The sequence below is a fragment of the Eubalaena glacialis genome, chromosome 7 (genome assembly GCF_028564815.1).
Source record: "Eubalaena glacialis isolate mEubGla1 chromosome 7, mEubGla1.1.hap2.+ XY, whole genome shotgun sequence".
In the NCBI taxonomy this organism is placed as follows: Eukaryota; Metazoa; Chordata; class Mammalia; order Artiodactyla; family Balaenidae; genus Eubalaena; species Eubalaena glacialis.
In genome coordinates, this window is record NC_083722.1 from 37,484,187 (window position 1) to 37,499,706 (window position 15,520).

Consider the following 15,520-nt stretch of genomic DNA (forward strand, 5'->3'; position numbering starts at 1 on the left):
AACAGGCCACATTGAACTTAGTAGCAAATGTTTTTCAGATCATCCCACAAATAAATATATCACTGCAAACTGTGATGCATGAGAGTCAGGAAAGAGTTTCCTAAGATAGCAGGTTTGATCTGAGATCTGAGGGAGGGGCAGGATTTTAGTAGGCAAAGGAGAGCAAAGGGAGGGTGGAAGAGAAAAGCAGGCCAAGGAATCAGCATGTGCAAAGGCACCGAGGCAGGAAAGTACATGGAGCATTTGGCGCACTGAAAGAAGGAGAGTGTGGCTGGGAGAATAGAGTGAGATGAGAGTGGAGAGGTTGGCAGGGGCCAGATTTTGCAGAGGATTTGGGTCTTTATTCCAATAATAATAAACAACGATAAAGAAATAATGGCCAACATTTACTGAGTGTTTACTATGTGTTCTGATGATGTTATATTTATCTCATTCACCTTCATGGTTTACTTTATGGGGTAGATGGTTCATCTTCAGTTTTTAGAGATGAGGAAACTTAGGCTCAGAGAGTTTAAGAATCTTACCTAAGGTTACACATCAATAAGTGGTGGAGCTGGGATTCAAACCCAGGCAACCAGACTTCAGAACCTGCTCTCAGCCACCCCTGAAGGGTTTACACTTTGAAAATTACAAGAGTTTGGAGGGAGTGACTTTGGAGAAGGTCTCTGGAATCTCATCTCCAGCCCCCAGTACCTTGCACCGAGTTGCTGGCTGACTTTGGCTAAGCCTCTTCAACTCTCTGGACCTCAGTCTCTCCTCTATGAGACATTGAACCAGATGGCCTTGGAAGCTCTTCCCATCCTGACATCTGAACAGGGAGAGGCCAGGTGTCGCTGGAGGTGTCAGGAAAGGCTTCCAGAAGGAGACAGACCTGAGCTGGGCTTTGGGAGTGGACTAGGCCTCCACAGATTCTACAAATCCATTTTGCAAATCACAGAGCCATGTCTGGGGTGAGGAGCTGGGAAATCAGACACGAATGCCACAGCCCCATCATCAGAGCTCACTGCCTAGACAGAGAGATAGACCTGTTGCAGAAGGGTCAGGCAAGGTGGAGGAAAAGGAAGGACAAACCTTAGATAAGACTCAGGAGCTAAAGGTGGGTCTGCAGAGCATCCTGGGGGCACAAGAGGAGTACCAGGCTGCCCGGGGTCGTCCGGGAAGGCTTCTTAGAGGAGCCATTTTCCATGTGAGCATTTGCCCATGCTCAAGCCCATGAGAGGAGGGACAGGGAGCCCCCAAGGCATATGAGACTTGCTGTGTCCAGGAAGTATGTTCCTTACAAGTGGATCCCACAGCTGGAACACAGGATGGGAAAGGAAGATGAGGCTGGGGGTCGACAGAGGCCAGAGCACAAGGGCCTTGTTAGAAGAGCCAAGCAGTTTGAGCTTTAACCTGAGGGCAGTATGGCCTCAAAATGGGGGGACAGCCCTTTATCTTGTGGGGGCACAGAAGGGTTGGGAGCTGGGGTGTTTTAGAAACAGGGAAATCAGTGGGGTACAGGGCCACTTCCTTCATTTCACTCGTCAGCTTGATGCTTAGGGCATAGAAGCTTTTTAAGGACCTGTGTAGACGGTTTAGAATTGGAAAAATAAATTAACTGGCTCCAAAATACAAAGGGAAAACTGCAGAATTAAAGCCAATAAATGTATAAATGTTTACAGAGTATAAATTATGCTAACTAGATAACTGGACTTCAGCTTGCCTTGTAGAGTTATTTACGATTTATATTTAATGTAGACATTTAATTTGTTTGATGTGATATGGGAAGAGACCCATGGAAGTCTTTAAAAGACCCTTAATTTGGGCAATGTGTTGGGTTGGATTAGGTTTGGCTGTGAATAACAGAAAAAAACCTAAATAATGGTGCCTTTAAATGAGCTAGATGTGTATTTCTTCTTTATGTAAAAGTGAGCAGTCCAGGCTGGAATAGTGGCTCTGCTCCACCAAATCCTCAGAGCCCCAGGCTCCATCTTGTCTTGCTTTTCTGTTATCTTTAGCATGTGCCCCCTCGTCCACGATGGCAGTGCCAGCTGCAGCCATCAGTCTGCATTCCAGCCTGCAGGGAGGAAGAGAGGCACTGCCTCTCCCTTTAAAGACTCACACCACCTTGGCCAGGATTTAGTCACGTGACCACAGCTAGCCATAAGGCAGGCTGGGAAATACAGTCTTTATTCTGGCTGTGTGTCCTGCTAAAGCCCAGATATTCTTTCACTTTTGAAGAAAGGGTAAGGATGTTGGGGGACAGACTACCAACCTGTGATAACACTCCAGAAAGAGAAGATGGAGGCTTTCACTAGAGCAGGGCCAGCAGGCAGGAAGGAGGGGATTGAGGGAGAAGATATTTAGCGCAACTATTTAAAAAGTGGAACCCCCCCAAATAAATAAATTAAAGGTGGAATCCCCCAAACTTAGTAATGTGGGGGTTAAGGGGATAGAAAGAATTGGCCTGGACGACTTCAACACTCTTTCTGAGTTGGGAGACCTTGAGGTAGAGACCCAGGAGGTGGAGAGGATTTGAGGAGGGGAGTTCTGCTTTGAAGATACTGCAGGATCTGTGGAACATCGGGGATGGGAAAGGGAGGCTCGCACTTAGTGGGAGGGAAGCAGGAGCCCCAGAACAGAGGCCGGGGGATGGGGGGGGCGGTGAGGGGAAACTCTAACCCCGCTCCTACCTCTTCCCTGCCCCGCAGTGCCTCCCACCATCAGCGTGCCCAAGGGCAGGGCCGTGGTGACCGTGCGCGAGGGCTCGCCCGCCGAGCTGCAGTGCGAGGTGCGGGGCAAGCCGCGGCCGCCTGTGCTTTGGTCCCGTGTGGACAAGGACGCTGCGTTGCTGCCCTCGGGGCTGACCCTCGAGGAGACCTCGGACGGGAAGCTGCGGCTGGAGCGCGTGAGCCGCGACATGAGTGGGACCTACCGCTGCCAGACGGCTCGCTATAATGGCTTCAACGTGCGCCCCCGCGAGGCCCAGGTGCAGCTGAACGTGCAGTGTGAGTCCCACCGCCCCACCCAGACTACCGTCCAGAGCTGTCCCTCCCGGTTTACAGTCAGGCCTGCCCCCTCTTCACCCCTTCACCCACCCTGGTCCAACCAAACCCCTCTGCTGATACCCCTAAACCCTCCTTGACCCCCGTGCTCTAAGACATGGAGGTCCATGACCCTTGCCGCACTTCTACTCCATCTTCATTCCCAGGGACCCAGTGAGCAAAGAAATAACTGATTTTGCCAAGTGAAAATGGGAGTTGGAAGGAGGAAGGAACCTTCAAGGGAACACACTGCCTCTGATAGTGTAATGACGAGAGTTAACTTACCACGTGCCAAGCACTGTTTTTTTTAATTAATTAATTAATTAATTTATGGCTGTATTGGGTCTTCGTTTCTGTGCGAGGGCTTTCTCTAGTTGTGGCAAGCAGAGGCCACTCTTCATCGCGGTGCGCGGGCCTCTCACTATCGCGGCCTCTCTTGTTGTGGAGCACAGGCTCCAGATGCGCAGGCTCAGTAATTGTGGCTCACGGGCCCAGTTGCTCCGCGGCATGTGGGATCTTCCCAGACCAGGGCTCGAACCCATGTCCCCTGCATTGGCAGGCAGATTCTCCACCACTGCACCACCAGGGAAGCCCGCACTGAGTGTTTTAATGCCCTAACTCATCTAGCCCTCCACAGCCCTATGTATAGATTCTGTTATTCACCCATTTTTACAAATAGGGAAACCGAGTCACACAGATGTTAAGTAACTTGCCTAAGATCTCACAGCTAGTTAAAGGCAGAGCTGGGGTTTGAACCTAAGCTGTCTAGCTCCGGAGATCATGCTCTAAATCCCGACGTTATGCTGCTTTTCATTACAAGGAGGGTGAGGGGACCATTTGAGGCATGAATAGAGGCCCAGTCTGGGAAGCTCGGCTGGAGGTTTTGGCCGGGAAGGAGTAGGTATCTGCAGGTCGGGGAGGTATGAGTGTGGCTATTTTGTATGTTGTGAGTGTGTATCTGCCCTGAGACCCTTCCAGGATGCTGGGTGGTGGGCGGAGGGGTGGCGGGAGTAGGGGCGAGTACGTCGCCTCCCCATGGGGCCGCTCCTCAGACCCCACTCGGTGGGGAGAGGCCCCGCTGACCGCCGCCCCCGCCCCCAGTCCCGCCGGAGGTGGAGCCCAGCTCCCAGGACGTGCGCCAGGCACTGGGCCGGCCAGTGCTGCTGCGCTGCTCGCTGCTTCGAGGCAGCCCCCAGCGCATCTCCTCGGCTGTGTGGCGCTTCAAAGGGCAACTGCTGCCTCCGCCGCCTGCTGTCCCCGTCGCCGCCGAGGCCCCCGACCACTCCGAGCTGCGCCTCGACGCCGTCACCCGCGACAGCAGCGGCAGCTACGAGTGCAGCGTCTCCAACGACGTGGGCTCGGCTGCCTGCCTCTTCCAGGTCTCGGGTGAGTGTCCCGACTGCCCCGCCCCAGCCAACCCCGCCCACCTGGGGCCAGGCTCCGCCCCAACCCCAGCCCTGCCGAGGCTCGGCCTGGGGCCCCGCCCTTTCCGGCCCAACTGCGCCTGGTTTAGGGCCCTGCCTTTGCAGGACCCGCCCATGCCAGGTACAGATCCCGCGCAGGCCTCCCGGATATATCCAGGACCTCCTCTCACAGCCCTGAACCCTCCACTTGCCCACTCTAGGTCTAGGCCTTCCCCTTTAGAGGCCCGCCTCGACTTGGCCTAAGCCTCGCCTGTTTTAGCTTGCCCGGCTCCTGGCATCTGACAGGCCCGCTCCCTTCACCAGGCCTAGACTTCGGCCCTCTAGCCCCAGGAGCACTAGGTATGGGCCCTTGCCTTTAAAGGCCCATTCACATCTGGCTTACGCCCCGCCTACATGAGGCATAGGCTCCACCCCTTCCAGCTGTCTGCTTCCACCTGTTTGAGTAGCAGGCATCGCTTTCCCTCCAGCCCTGTCCACGTCAGGTTTAGACCGACCCGCTCAAGCCCTGGGCACCGTGGCATCTCAGCCGTCACTTCTCAAGCCCCTCCTCCTTCGTCCTTGGCCCTAGAGGCTGCAGATAGGAAATCTCTTCCTGACTGCGGGCCCAATGTGAGGGGCCTGAGCTGTAGCTTAGAGAAGGGAAGAAGCGCCTCAACAGCTTCTCTGGAACGTCGTGGGTGGCGCTGGGCCAGCCAGCACACATTTCCTGAGCTGTCACTCTAGAGGTTCAGGCCCCTCGGTGCCCAGAAATCCCTTTCAGCCCCATCTCTTCATGTCATTCAGGTGGGCATTTTGGGGCTGCACATGGGTGTGGGTGGGTCAGAAAGGAGGGAACGTCGTGGTGAGAGTGGAGGGGAAAGGCCAGACCCACTCCCCTCTCTTCCTCCCTTGGGGAGAGCCGGTACCCTGTCAGAAGCAGCACCCCAGAGGAGAGCCCCAGGTGTGCCTGTCCCCCATTTTACTGCACCCCCGCTCTCCCAACAACCTCTGACTGACTGGGTGCCCCTTTAGCTCTTGTTTGGATCACCTCACTCAACAGTGGGGGGCTAGGGCCACAGGTCACTGGCCACCTCCCCAACCCCTCCCCAGCCCCTCCCCACCCCACCCAGCCCTGCCAGCCAGAGGCCCCTGTGACATTTCCCACCTCCTTCCCCCTCCCCTGTTCTCCCACACTTTCCCTGTCTCCCCACCTTCTGGCTGCTCTCTATCTCTCTTCCCTTCCTTCTACCTCAAAATCCTTGACCCTTCTTGGTGTCTTCTATCCAATTCTCTTCCCCTGTGTCTTCTCTAATATCCCTTCTCTGTGTCTTCTCACATTTCTCTTTTCCGTCCTTTCCTTGGCCTTTCTACTCCATTCTCACCAATACCACCTCTTGGATTCCCAATCTCCCTTTCCTCCATCTCCCACCTTCCCGCCTACCCCTCATTCTCCCCAATCTCCTCTTCTCCCACCATCTCCTCTCCTCACAATATTCCTTCTTTTTGTCTCCCCCCCCCCACCCTTTCTCTGCACCACGCATCCTCTTCTGTTGCCCTCTCCCGCACCTCGTCTTTCTGTGTCTCTCCTCATCCCCCGTCCCTCACGGCCCCATGCCCCCCTCCCGGCCCTCTCAGCCAAAGCCTACAGCCCGGAGTTTTACTTCGACACCCCCAACCCCACCCGCAGCCACAAGCTGTCCAAGAATTACTCCTACGTGCTGCAGTGGACCCAGAGGGAGCCGGACGCTGTCGACCCTGTGCTCAACTACAGACTCAGTGTCCGCCAGGTGGGCCAAGGGGGACAGGGGCTCAGGTGCAGGCTGGCCCTGGGAATGCTCATCAAGCCAGGGGGAAGGGGTTGGAGACACATTGACCATCTTATAGATAACTCTTCAGACCCAGGGAAAAAGTGTTCTGAACACAGGAGCTGGGAGGCTCTAGGGACCTGTCCCCTTTGAACCCATGCTCTGGGCACAGCCCTGAGAATCAGGCAGGGGTCTGCTGGGTTCATGTGGGGGAAGGGGGGCAAAGCCAGTCCTGCTCAGAAAACAGAGAATCTACTCTTATATCAGAAGCTTAAAGCATGAGCTTAAGTCTCATCTACAGAGTCTCTAGGACACAAGCCCAGAGCCACTATACGAGTCTCGAGTCCAGTCTAATTGCATGTGGTTCTGCCCAGACTAAGGGGTAGTTGGGTGGAGGGTAAGAGTGTGACTCTGAGGCAGACTGCCTAAGCTAAAATTCTGTTCTGTATTAACTTGGGCAAGCTACATCTGTTTGGACTCAGTTTCTTCATCTGTAAAACGGGGGTAATTATACTATTCCAACTGATAGGATCATTATTTTGAGGATTAAATGAGTTAATAATTGCAAAGCATTTAGAACAGTGCCTAGCACACATTAATTTTTCAATACGTGTTACTATCACTTATTATTAAGACAGCCCTGGGAGGTGGGCATGGAAGGGGTGATTGCTCTATCTTACAGATGAGGAAACTGAGGCCCTGGCTTCCTAGTCCTTTGCTCTTTCTGCTCCCCTACGCTGCCCCCCAAAGTCACACCAGGGCCTGGGCTGGTGCTTAGGTGGAGGGTGTCGGGCATCTGGGAACTCCCTGTATCTACAGTTGAATCAGCAAAACGCCATGGTGAAGGCCATCCCGGTGCGGCATGTGGAGAAGGGGCAGCTGCTGGAGTACATCCTGACCGACCTCCGAGTGCCCCACAGCTACGAGGTCCGCCTCACGCCCTATACCACTTTCGGGGCTGGAGATACGGCCTCCCGCATCATCCACTACACAGAGCGTAGGTGGTGGTGGCTGTGGTGGTGGGATAGGTGGGCCCATCTCATGCCCAGGGGACCCCTCCATATTCCCCACGTGGTTCCTGAGCTTGGGGTTCTCCAATGTGCAGTGTCCTACTCTGTCACTGCAGGCCAGGAGCCTCTGGCCCCCAGGCCTACTCTGGGGACCCTGTTCCTAAGCCCAGGCACCCTCTGCACAGCCCCACACCTTGGTTCTGACTTGGTTTTCCTGCTTGCTTTCTCAGCCATCAACTCTCCCAATCTGTCAGGTGAGACACCCCTACCCACTTCCCCTTCCCTTTAGGGACACAAAGGGTCCCCTGGTGGGAGGGACCCCAAGAGATAACCCAGAGAGAAAATAGTGTGGAGGCCAGAAGTTGGCAGAAAAAGCAGAAGGGAGCAAGGCTGGGCTTGGAGATATTTGCATCCAGGATTTATTCTGGGGCTTAAAGGCTTGAAGTGAGGGTGGAGTCAGGAGGACATCTCTCTAACTCAGGGCCTTTTGTCCTCACTCAGCACCATTCACTGTCCCCAAAAGAAAAATGGAAAGACCAGGCTAATCCACATTCTCTGTTCCCTGGGGCAGAGGTCCTTAATCTGAGATCCATGGACCACCCCTGCAAAGGATGAGGAGGGTCCATGAAACTGGACCCTGGAAGGGCATACAATTACTTCTTTATTTTCCCTAACTTCTAGAAATTTAACATCTTCAATGATGAATGTAGGAATGTGGTATAATCACTACCTGTGACTCTGTCATCAGTGGAAATCCAATGTTTTCACATCACCTAAAAGTTTTTGCAGCCATCTCTAAATATCATTTCCATTTATTAGTATTTCAAACTACAGTAGTTAGACCTAACACTGGATCCTGTGATTTAATTAGATAATAGAGAAGCCCACTTATTATTATATCACAAATTTATTTTTTAAATATTTTGACAACTGTATTTCAATATAATTGATTTCCTTTGTAACCCTGTGTTTTTCATTTTATGCACCTAAATAATTATTCTGAGATGAGATTCTTAACTTCACTAGATGCCAGAAGGGTTTGTGGCACAAAAAAGATTAAGAAGTCCTGTTCCGGGAATAGATTTGTCAGGGGTTCCATTGCCTGGTTTCTGAAGCCCTGGGATCCTGGGCCCGCTGCTTGGATGCTTGGGAGCTGTCTCAGGGGTGACCAGGAAGGCAAAGCTGGACCAGGGGACTTGAGGAGGCTGACTCTCTTTGTCTCATTCCCTCCCAACTCTGCCCTGAATACAGACAACACCTGCCACTTTGAGGATGAGAAGATCTGTGGCTACACCCAGGACCTGACAGACAACTTTGACTGGACCCGGCAGAATGCCCTCACCCAGAACCCCAAGCGCTCCCCCAACACTGGTCCCCCCACGGACATAAGTGGCACCCCTGAGGGTGAGGACATGGCCTGCAGCTAGGAATGGAGAACAGCTTCAGGGAGGGGCCTAGCCCTGGGGAGCCCCGGTCTGAGGGGAGACACAGCCCCGGCCTCAGGGAGCCCCGGTCTGAGGGAGAGAAACAGCTCTGAGCTGCTAGAGGATTGGGAAGAAGAGAAACTGCAGCAGAGCTAAGAACTCAGAATTGCTGGCCCAGACTCCTGTGTTGTGCCGTGAGGCAGGGAGGACTGGGTGGGGTCGTGTGAGGCACCTGGGATTCAGGCAGCTGATACTAAGGCCAAAAAGGAATCAGATGGAAAGAGGCCTGGGAGGGGTGAGGGGGAGGCTGTTGGCACATCTCCCCCTTCCCTGCAGGCTACTACATGTTCATTGAGACATCAAGGCCCCGGGAGTTGGGGGACCGTGCGAGGTTGGTGAGTCCCCTGTACAACGCCAGCGCCAAGTTCTACTGCGTCTCCTTCTTCTACCACATGTACGGGAAGCATATCGGTGAGTCGAGGGACCAGGTAAGCTGCACGAGTGTGTGCTGGGGCAGGGAGGGGTGTCCACAGGAAGCTGGGGACTGGCCCGGGTAAGGCCTGGGCATCCCAAGTTGGCCGAATCACAGATCCTTGTAGGGAATATGAGCAGAATCTGGGCAAGGGGGAAGTCCAGAGCCAGCTTGTCTGAGGTTTTGAGATGATCAAGGCTTCCTGAGTCTGCAAAGAAAATGGATCCACCAGGATGAGTCTTGGAGGGGATGGAGAAATCAGCTAAGAGGTTGCATGTATTGAGTGCCTGCCAGGTGCCAGGTGACATCCTGGGTTAGGGATGCATCTGTGGTCTTATTAACCCTCACAACCACCAGGTGAGGGAGGTGTTACCATATAGACCAGAGAGGTTAAGCATTTGCCTAAGATCACACAGCAACCCAAGTCTGTCTGACTCTCCCAAGCCCTAAACACAGGGTTGGAAGGGAGCTGCTCTGTGAGCAGTGAGGGGAAGTACTACTTCCTAAGCATGACCATGAACCTAAGGAGTGCCCTTTGGGAAGAGATGGCACTGGTAGGAGTGCCACATTAGTCAATGAACTCATCAGTTCAGCCATCATTTCCAGAGCTCCTGCTCTGTGCCAGGCATCTAGTGCTGCAGTGAACAGGATGGACAAATCCCTCATCCTCTTGGCACCTACAGTCAAGTGGGAGAGACAGACATTAAATAATTAATTGCACCAGATAGGATTTGGTGACCACTGTGATGTGTGTCTGCAGCAGAAGGACAGAGGCCAAGATAACTGATAAAAGGAATAGTTGACTGACTCTGGGGGCTGGTTATGGAAGACTCTGCTGAGGAAATGACAATTTTAATTTTATTTATTTGTTTGTTTGTTTACATATTTACGGGAAAGGTAATGTATTTTGCACAGGTCAGAAGGTACAAAAGGGTGCATAAGGAGAGTCCCTCTCCCATCTCAGTCCTCCTGCCACCTAGAGTCCCTTCCCAGAGGCAATCAATGTATTAGATTTTGGGGGCAAACTTCCAGAAATGCTTTAATCATGTAGAAGCCAGTACACATACATTCTGTTTCCCTCCATTTTACACACACTGTTCTGTGCCTTGCTTTTCCCTCTAAACTGTGCATCTTGGTGATCAGGCCTTAACAGACCATAGAAAGCTTCATTGTTTTCCTCGGCTGCATGGTAGAGGAAGTGACTTTAAGCAAGTGTGGACCTAAAGGCTCACTGTGAAGTGTCCACAGCTAGAGTGATGGGTCGGGCCGAACTGACGAACTAGAATGAGGTGGGATGGAACCTTCTGCATCCACTGGGGTCCCCCGGGCCATCCACACAATCCAGTTCACCCATGACTGGGTATGGACTTCGTGAGAAGCTTCCTGTGGGGTAGGTGGGGGTGAGGGTGACCAGGACCTCCCTGCCCAGCTAGAGTAACCACTTCAAACCACTCCTGGTTTGCCCCAGCCTTTCCCACTTTTAACACCAGAAGTCCCACATGCCAGGCAAACCAGGACAGTTGGTCATTTTATCCTCAGCTCAGGAGGGGCACGGGGGACCCAGCTGGCAAGAAGAGCATGTTGGACACAGTAGGGCCCTGGGAGATCAAGCCTTAAGAGCTGGGATGCCCAGGTGCCTGGGAGCAGAGAAAGCCCTGGGGGAGCCGTCTGTACTCCAGAGCTTGCTTGGTGTCCCCCAGCAGGTGGGACAAACACCAGTCACTGAAAGCTTCTGGGAGGCAGGTTTGAATTCCACCTGAGGAAGAGCCTATAAGTATCAGATCTTCCCAGCAAAGGAATGGGCTATCCTGTACCTGGACAGGAGGACTGTCCAGCAGGGATGCTGTGGAGGTGACCCCTGTCCCAGGTCATGTTACTCCCCTGCTCGGCCCCCTTCCATCACCATCTTCTCTAGGCCTCCCGTACCGGATCCGCCCCTGCCTGCTTCTCTGACCTCATTTTCTGCTGCTCTCCCCTGACTCTACTCAGTTCAAGCACACCGGTCTCCTTGCTTTTCTTTAAGTACTTGAGGCCTTAGAAGCCTTTGCTTGTGATATTTCCCCCCACCTAGAATGTTCTTCCCCTCCCCTCATTCAGGCCTCCTTGGAGGGGTCCCTGACAGCCCCATGTAAAATACCTCTGTATCCCTTTCCTGCATTATTTTCTTTATAGTGCTTACTGCCAAAAGAGCATAAGCTTCAGGAAGCAGAGTTCTTTATCTTATTCATGGATGTGTCTCTGGTGTCTAGAATAGTGCCTGCTCAATTAGATGAATGAAGGAATGAATGAATGATGGGGAGGTAGGGAGGGCTGGGCTTGATGAACCCTGAGGTGACTTCTTACCCTGAGAAGCCTCTTTTCAGTCAGTCCTGATGACAGTGATGGAAAGTTCTTCATTGAGCATTCAAATATTGAGAACAGATAGGAATTTGTTGGGGACTTTCCCTCAGGAGCCAAATAGGGAGAGAAGATATGAATCCCAATAACTGCCACACTGTAGAGCAGGGAGTGGTCTGGGCATGGGGAGCTGCAGTTTAAGGTCTCAGAGTTCACAGGAAACACAGAGGGCTCCCAGCTCAAGCCTGGGAAGACTTCTTGGAGGAGGTGACATTTCAGAGAGGGCTTGAAGCACAAAAAGGATTTGGTCAGGGGAACATAGTAGGGGAGGGCATCTCAAGCAGTGGGAACAACCCAGGCAAAAGCCCAGAGTCTGGAAAGCTGGACTGTGTCCAGGCTGCAACATATAACTCAGTGTGGCTTTGGAGGTGACAGGAAGATAGGGAAGAATGTAGTGAGCAGGCACCCTTAAGGCCCTGGCTGACCCTGTGAAACGCTGTCAGGAAGAGGGGAGATCTTGGAGCTGGTGGGATGATCAGGGAAGGGGGCAAAAATTCAATTTTGGTTTGAGTAGTGAAAAGGTGGGGTTCCCCCATTAGGGTCCTTGGGGCAGGGTGGTGGAGGAGGAAGAAACGGTTTGGAGATTGAGGTTGGACCCTGGAGGTTGGGGGATTGGAACCGGGGAAGATCTTCAGGAAGGGGAAGAGAGGGAGGTCCCTTTGGGGCTGGTGAGAAGCCCAAAAGTCACTGGGGCTTGGGCCCTGCCTAAGCCAGTGTGGCATCTCCCGGCCCACTGGGTGCTGGCTTCAGCCCTCTCAGGGCCCCGTCTGCTGGTGAGGGTTCTCCACATGCCTTGAACCTTTGTTTGCTCCTCCCCCAGGCCTGGGTCTGCTGCTGGGGAGAGGTGGGTGTTTCTTGCTGTCCTGGTCCCTCCTCTCCCCTCCCCTCCCACCCCACCTGGCAGCTCTGGGCACCAGCTGTCCCCAGTCCTTGTGTCTCACTGGCTCTCCTAGGTCCAAGCCAACTCCTTTAATCTCAGGCAGGTAACATTTGGTGGCCCTCCCACACTGGGGGTCCGTCTATCTGGTGTCACAGATGGTGTGGCTTTGTCTGGGACAGTGCCATGGAAATGCCAGCTACCAGGTGCCATCTAAGATTGATTCCCCTTCTCTCTGAGCCAAGTCTTTATGTCATAGGGGGCTTGAGATACGCTAGAAGAACTGGCGAGGGGGCATGACATTGCCTGGGTGCTCTTCATCAAGGCCTGATCCCTTCCTTCTCTTCCATTGCCCCTCAGCATCTCCACAATCCCAGGCCCCTGGGTCTGTGGGCAAAGGGGCTCAGCACCCCTAGGCTAATACCTCCAAAATTTCACATTTTACCACAGCTATGTAGCACCTATACTAATATCTTTCTTTAAATCAACTCACTCCTTTTTTCTTAGCTTTGTCCTAAGCATCAATATTAGAGAAGTTGTGGGTTTGAAACGCTAGCTTTATTCACCTCTTAAAACATATATATAAGTATGAAATTTTTCACTGAGGTATAATGGACATTATATTAGTTTCATATGTACAACATAATGATTTGACATTTGTGCATATTGCAAAACAATCACCACAATAAGTCTAGTTAACAACCATCACCAGAATTTTTTTTCTTAGGATGAGAACTTTTAAGGTCTACTCTCTTAGCAACTTTCAAATATGCAATACAGTATTATTAACTATGGTCACCATGCTGTACATTACATCCTCAGAACTTATTTATTTTATAACTTGAAGTTCGTACCTTTTTAGTCCCTTCACCCATTTCACCCACCCGCCACCCTCCCGGTGTTAAATTTTTAAAGTCCGTTCCTGTACCTCCAAAAATCATTGCATGTATCTTGTACCACCAAGCGTGTGCATTACGTGCTTCGGGAATCCTGCTCTGTGTTCAGATATGGGCCCCAGTGTCCTGGGACAACTCCCCTGTCTAGAGGGGGGAAGCGTGCTGTGTGTGGGTGTGTTTGTGTGTGTGAGTGAGTGAGTGTGGGGGGGGAATTAGCTGATTAGGAAGGAAAGGAAGAAATGAAAGAAAATTTGCCAATCGTCCTGATAAATGGAAGCCCTACTGCTGTCCCCTTTCTTTCCCATGCTGAGGTCCCCTCTGGGATAACAGGACACCGAGCCAGTCTGCGATGGGGAGAGTGTCCTGTCCAGCGGGGACTGTGCTGCGGGCAGTGGTAGGGAGTTGAGCCTGGTGAATGGGGAAAGGTGAGGGTGCCCCCTCACTGCCCCCTCTCCTCACACCCACCACAGGCTCCCTCAACCTCCTGGTGCGGTCCCGGAACAGAGGGGCACTGGACACGCATGCCTGGTCCCTCAGTGGCAATAAGGGCAACGTGTGGCAGCAGGCGCATGTGCCCATCAACCCCAGCGGGCCCTTCCAGGTGAGTCTGCTGGACCCAGGGCTCCTCACAGCTCTCCAGGCCCTGGGCCATCGCTCCAGCCAGGGAGCCCTCAGGAGGGCCCAGGGCTTGCTCCCAGGAGCTGAGGAGGAAAGCTTGCGGGGATGGGGGGCCTTCCAGGGAGACGGAGGCTAAGGGCTGGGAGTCTGTGGTGCAGAACCTCCCTCATCCCTGCTCCCTGCTCTCTGACCCCACCCCAGATTATTTTTGAGGGGGTTCGAGGCTCGGGCTACCTGGGGGATATCGCCATAGATGACGTCACACTGAAGAAGGGAGAGTGTCCCAGGAAGCAGATGGATCCCAATAAAGGTGCAGGATGGAAAGAGGGCGGGGGTGCTGAATCTCTGGGGGACTGTGTGGGTGGGTACCTGTGTCAGGGGAGGCGTTGCTGTCTGAATTGGGGTTCAGAGTGGCTGGGTGATGGGATGCATGTGCTGATGACTGTGGGAACAGCTGCTGGTGTGTTTGGTACCCACCTTGGGCCCCACCCTGGCTCGGGCTGTGGGCCGTATGGAGGACATTGAGACCACCAGACCCTCCTGTGAGCTTACTAAGTTTACAGTAGCAGCTACAGTAGCAGCGTCTGTGTCTGGGTACGTGTGTGTGTGTGTGTGTGTGTGTGTGTGTGTCCAGGTGTGAATGTGTACCCCTCCCCCTCCGCCACTGGGGGCCAGGTGTTTGCAATAATAACAGCTGGAGTTTACCAAGTGATTACGATGTACCAGGCAAGGTACAAACACCTGTATATGCGTGATCTCATTTATTTCTCACAGCAGTCCTCTGGGTGGCTCTTCCTGTTAGACTCATTTTACAAACGAGGAAACTGAGGCCACTGAGGTTGAGTGAATTGCTCTGTGTCTTACTTAGTGAGCCACAGAGCCAGGATTTGGACCCAGCAGGCAGAGCATACCACCTCATGCCTTACGAGTGTGTCTGTGAGCACAGAGAGGGGGCAGAGGAACAGCCCTCCCGTGGCCTGCTGGCTGCTCCTCCCTGGCCCTGCTGAGCTGACCGGAGCCCTGGCCTGTCTCCCTTCTTTTTCCCGTCACAGTGGTGGTGATGCCGGGCAGTGGAGCCGCCTGGCAGCCCCGCCCACAGCTCTGGGGGCCCGTGGCCATCTTCCTCTTGGCGTTGCAGAGATGATGAGCGCTTCGTGGTCCCCCCACCCCGCCCCCGGCACACCAAAGTGTCCGCATCGTACCAAAGACTGACCCCATGCCAGCCGGGGTGCCCAGGGGCAGAGCCGCCCGCCAGTGAGGGGGCCTGCATTGGCTGTGAGGATGAGCAGAGAACAAGGACAGCGGCCCAGCACTGAGGCCCCGGAGACGTTTGTTCGACACACGCACACACTCACACACACACACATATATTAAAGCACAAGTTTCTATCTGACCTGCCAGCACCTTCTTTGCTGCAGAGACAGGGGACTCGCCTGAATGGCATCCACCACCCCAGGGACCTCGGCGCCACGTAGGCCTTGTCCTGGCTGCACCTGTGGTGTGTTTCTGACCTTCCCCTGTCCCTGACTCAAGGCTGAGCTCAGCCCCATGGCTTTACCAGAAGGAGCCAGAAGGGGAGCAGACACAGGAGCCCT

At 53.4% G+C, this 15,520-nt stretch overlaps 1 protein-coding gene across 1 annotated transcript in view; it reads left to right on the top strand.

Annotated features, from left to right (window-relative positions):
- MDGA1 (MAM domain containing glycosylphosphatidylinositol anchor 1) overlaps nucleotides 1–15,299 on the top strand; it is a 53,183-nt gene extending 37,884 nt beyond the window's left edge. The window contains exons 8-17 of the mRNA XM_061195094.1: nucleotides 2,691–2,987; nucleotides 4,125–4,409; nucleotides 6,062–6,213; nucleotides 7,051–7,228; nucleotides 7,472–7,495; nucleotides 8,493–8,645; nucleotides 9,002–9,136; nucleotides 13,778–13,908; nucleotides 14,127–14,235; nucleotides 14,978–15,299. Of these exons, the coding sequence (XP_061051077.1) occupies nucleotides 2,691–2,987; nucleotides 4,125–4,409; nucleotides 6,062–6,213; nucleotides 7,051–7,228; nucleotides 7,472–7,495; nucleotides 8,493–8,645; nucleotides 9,002–9,136; nucleotides 13,778–13,908; nucleotides 14,127–14,235; nucleotides 14,978–15,069 (1,556 nt within the window). The 3' untranslated portion in view covers nucleotides 15,070–15,299. The remainder of the gene's footprint in view (nucleotides 1–2,690; nucleotides 2,988–4,124; nucleotides 4,410–6,061; nucleotides 6,214–7,050; nucleotides 7,229–7,471; nucleotides 7,496–8,492; nucleotides 8,646–9,001; nucleotides 9,137–13,777; nucleotides 13,909–14,126; nucleotides 14,236–14,977) is intronic.
- The last annotated feature ends 221 nt before the right edge of the window (nucleotides 15,300–15,520 follow it).